We start from the raw sequence: 2,242 nt of genomic DNA, 5'->3' as shown, positions 1-2,242 counted from the left end.
TCGTTGGAGTAATAAACACGATTTTACCGATGGTACATATACTCGTTTACTATTTATATATTAGGATATTTTTCTCAACAACAAAACAAATACCTCAGGAAAACAATTAAAACATAGCAATGTATAAAAAGGAGTTAGGAACGAATTGTCGATTTTAGTAGCCAAACAATGGATTGTCTAACAAAGCTTTAAACAATGGAGCAGTGGGGATATGAATTTACTGGTTCGACAATTATAGCAAATCTCTTGCTAATTTAGAATGAGACATTATCTAGTAATACATTAGTGGTGGCTTGTGTTGTCAGTTTTGCAAAAGTGTGACATGGTTTTCTGAAAATGGGTTTTTATTCCGATGACGGTTTTGAAGGCTGAACATAACTTAACTTTCAACTTTTAATTAGAATCGAAGTATTTAGAAAACTCATAATAGGTCTACATACCACTTAACTCATAGTCAATATATACCAGGGTGTATGTTATGGCCGGTTTTCCTGCTAACGGCAAGAGAAAGATGCGATGCTTATGGCCATATTTCAGTTACAATAAACAGCCGACAGCGATTCGATTTTTTTAAATCTAAATTAAGACTTTTTGGGTGCATAGAATAAACTTATCGAACAATTTGATTAAAACGATAGTTTTTTGCCTTAACCACCACGGGTGGACCTCGGTATCCTGAAAAATGGTTGTTGCAAATTATTACTACTGGTAGGTGTCTCAACCTATTACGACTTTTGATTTTTTCTTAACCTATCATGATTGGCGTGTTGTTTGAACTTATTACTTATTGCTCTGATGTCTCAACCTATAAAGATATTTGGGAATTCTTAACCGTGTCATAATCTTTCACGATTTATGATTGTATCTATACCTATCATGATTGGTAATTACACGTATCTTTACCTGTCACAATTGACAGGTTGTCTTTAGCAATCACGATTGGTGGGCTATCTTTAGCAATCACGATTGGTGGGTTATCTTTATCAATCACGATTGGTGGGTCATCTTTAGCAATCACGATTGGTGGGTTATCTTTAGCAATAACGATTGGTGGGCTATCTTTAGCGATCATGATTTGTGTTTGATCTTTAGCGATCATGATTGGTGGATTATCTTTAGCAATCACGATTGGTGGGTTATCTTTAGCAATGACGATTGGTGGGCCATCTTTAGCGATCATGATTGGTGGATTATCTTTAGCGGTCATGATTGGTGTTTGATCTTTAGCGATCATGATTGGTGGGCTATCTTTAGCAATCATGATTGGTGTGTTATCTTTACTTATCATGATCGGTGTTTTATCTTTAGCCATCACGATTTGTGGGCTATCTTTAGCAATGACGTTTGGTGGTTTATTTTTACCAATCATGGTTGGTGGGTTATCTTTAGCCATCACGTTTGGTGGGTTATCTTTACCAATCACGATTGATTGGTTATCTTTACCAAGTACGATTTGTTTTTTTACCAAGCACGATTGTTGAGTTATATTTATCAATCATGATTGGTGGATTATCTTTAGCAATCACGATTGGTGGGTTATCTTTAGCAATCACGATTGGTGGGTTATCTTTACCAATCACGATTGGTGGGTTATCTTTAGCAATCACGATTGGTGGGTTATCTTTAGCAATAACGATTGGTGGGCTATCTTTAGCGATCATGATTGGTGGATTATCTTTAGCAATCACGATTGGTGGGTTATCTTTAGCAATAACGATTGGTGGGCCATCTTTAGCGATCATGATTGGTGGATTATCTTTAGCGATCATGATTGGTGTTTGATCTTTAGCGATCATGATTGGTGGGCTATCTTTAGCAATCATGATTGGTGTGTTATCTTTACTTATCATGATCGGTGTTTTATCTTTAGCCATCACGATTTGTGGGCTATCTTTAGCCATCACGATTGGTGGGTTATCTTTACCAATCACGATTGATTGGTTATCTTTACCAATTACGATTTGTTTTTTTTACCAATCACGATTGTTGAGTTATATTTATCAATCATGATTGGTGGGCTATCTTTAGCAATCACGATTGGTGGGTTATCTTTACCAATCACGATTGTTGGGTTATTTTTACCACTCTTGATTGATGGGTTATATTTACCTTTCATGATAGGCAAGTTCTCTCATCTCTCAACCTGTCATTATTGGCAGGTTGTTTTGTTAGAGCGGTAGCATATAAAACAAACAAATAAAACGACAATATCGTAGATGAAATGTTTTAGATCCAAATGTTA

At 35.9% G+C, this 2,242-nt stretch overlaps 2 protein-coding genes across 2 annotated transcripts; both read right to left on the bottom strand.

Moving 5' to 3' along the window:
* Window positions 1-903: 903 nt before the first annotated feature.
* Window positions 904-1,393, bottom strand: LOC110454618 (disintegrin and metalloproteinase domain-containing protein 29-like; the record flags this gene model as incomplete). Its single annotated transcript, XM_021504230.1, has 1 exon — window positions 904-1,393. A coding segment is annotated over exon 1 (490 nt), but the record flags the coding sequence as incomplete, so codon positions are not given.
* Window positions 1,394-1,439: 46 nt separating this feature from the next.
* LOC110454617 (proline-rich protein 4-like) lies at window positions 1,440-1,901 on the bottom strand. The gene has a single exon (XM_021504229.1). It carries the CDS (start codon window positions 1,899-1,901, stop codon window positions 1,440-1,442), a length of 462 nt encoding a protein of 153 aa, XP_021359904.1.
* Window positions 1,902-2,242: the final 341 nt, after the last annotated feature.

Source organism: Mizuhopecten yessoensis, unplaced genomic scaffold (assembly GCF_002113885.1).
Source record: "Mizuhopecten yessoensis strain PY_sf001 unplaced genomic scaffold, ASM211388v2 scaffold7953, whole genome shotgun sequence".
In the NCBI taxonomy this organism is placed as follows: Eukaryota; Metazoa; Mollusca; class Bivalvia; order Pectinida; family Pectinidae; genus Mizuhopecten; species Mizuhopecten yessoensis.
The sequence above is the reverse complement of the archived record's forward strand: the minus strand, read 5'-3'. Positions and strand labels throughout refer to the sequence as shown.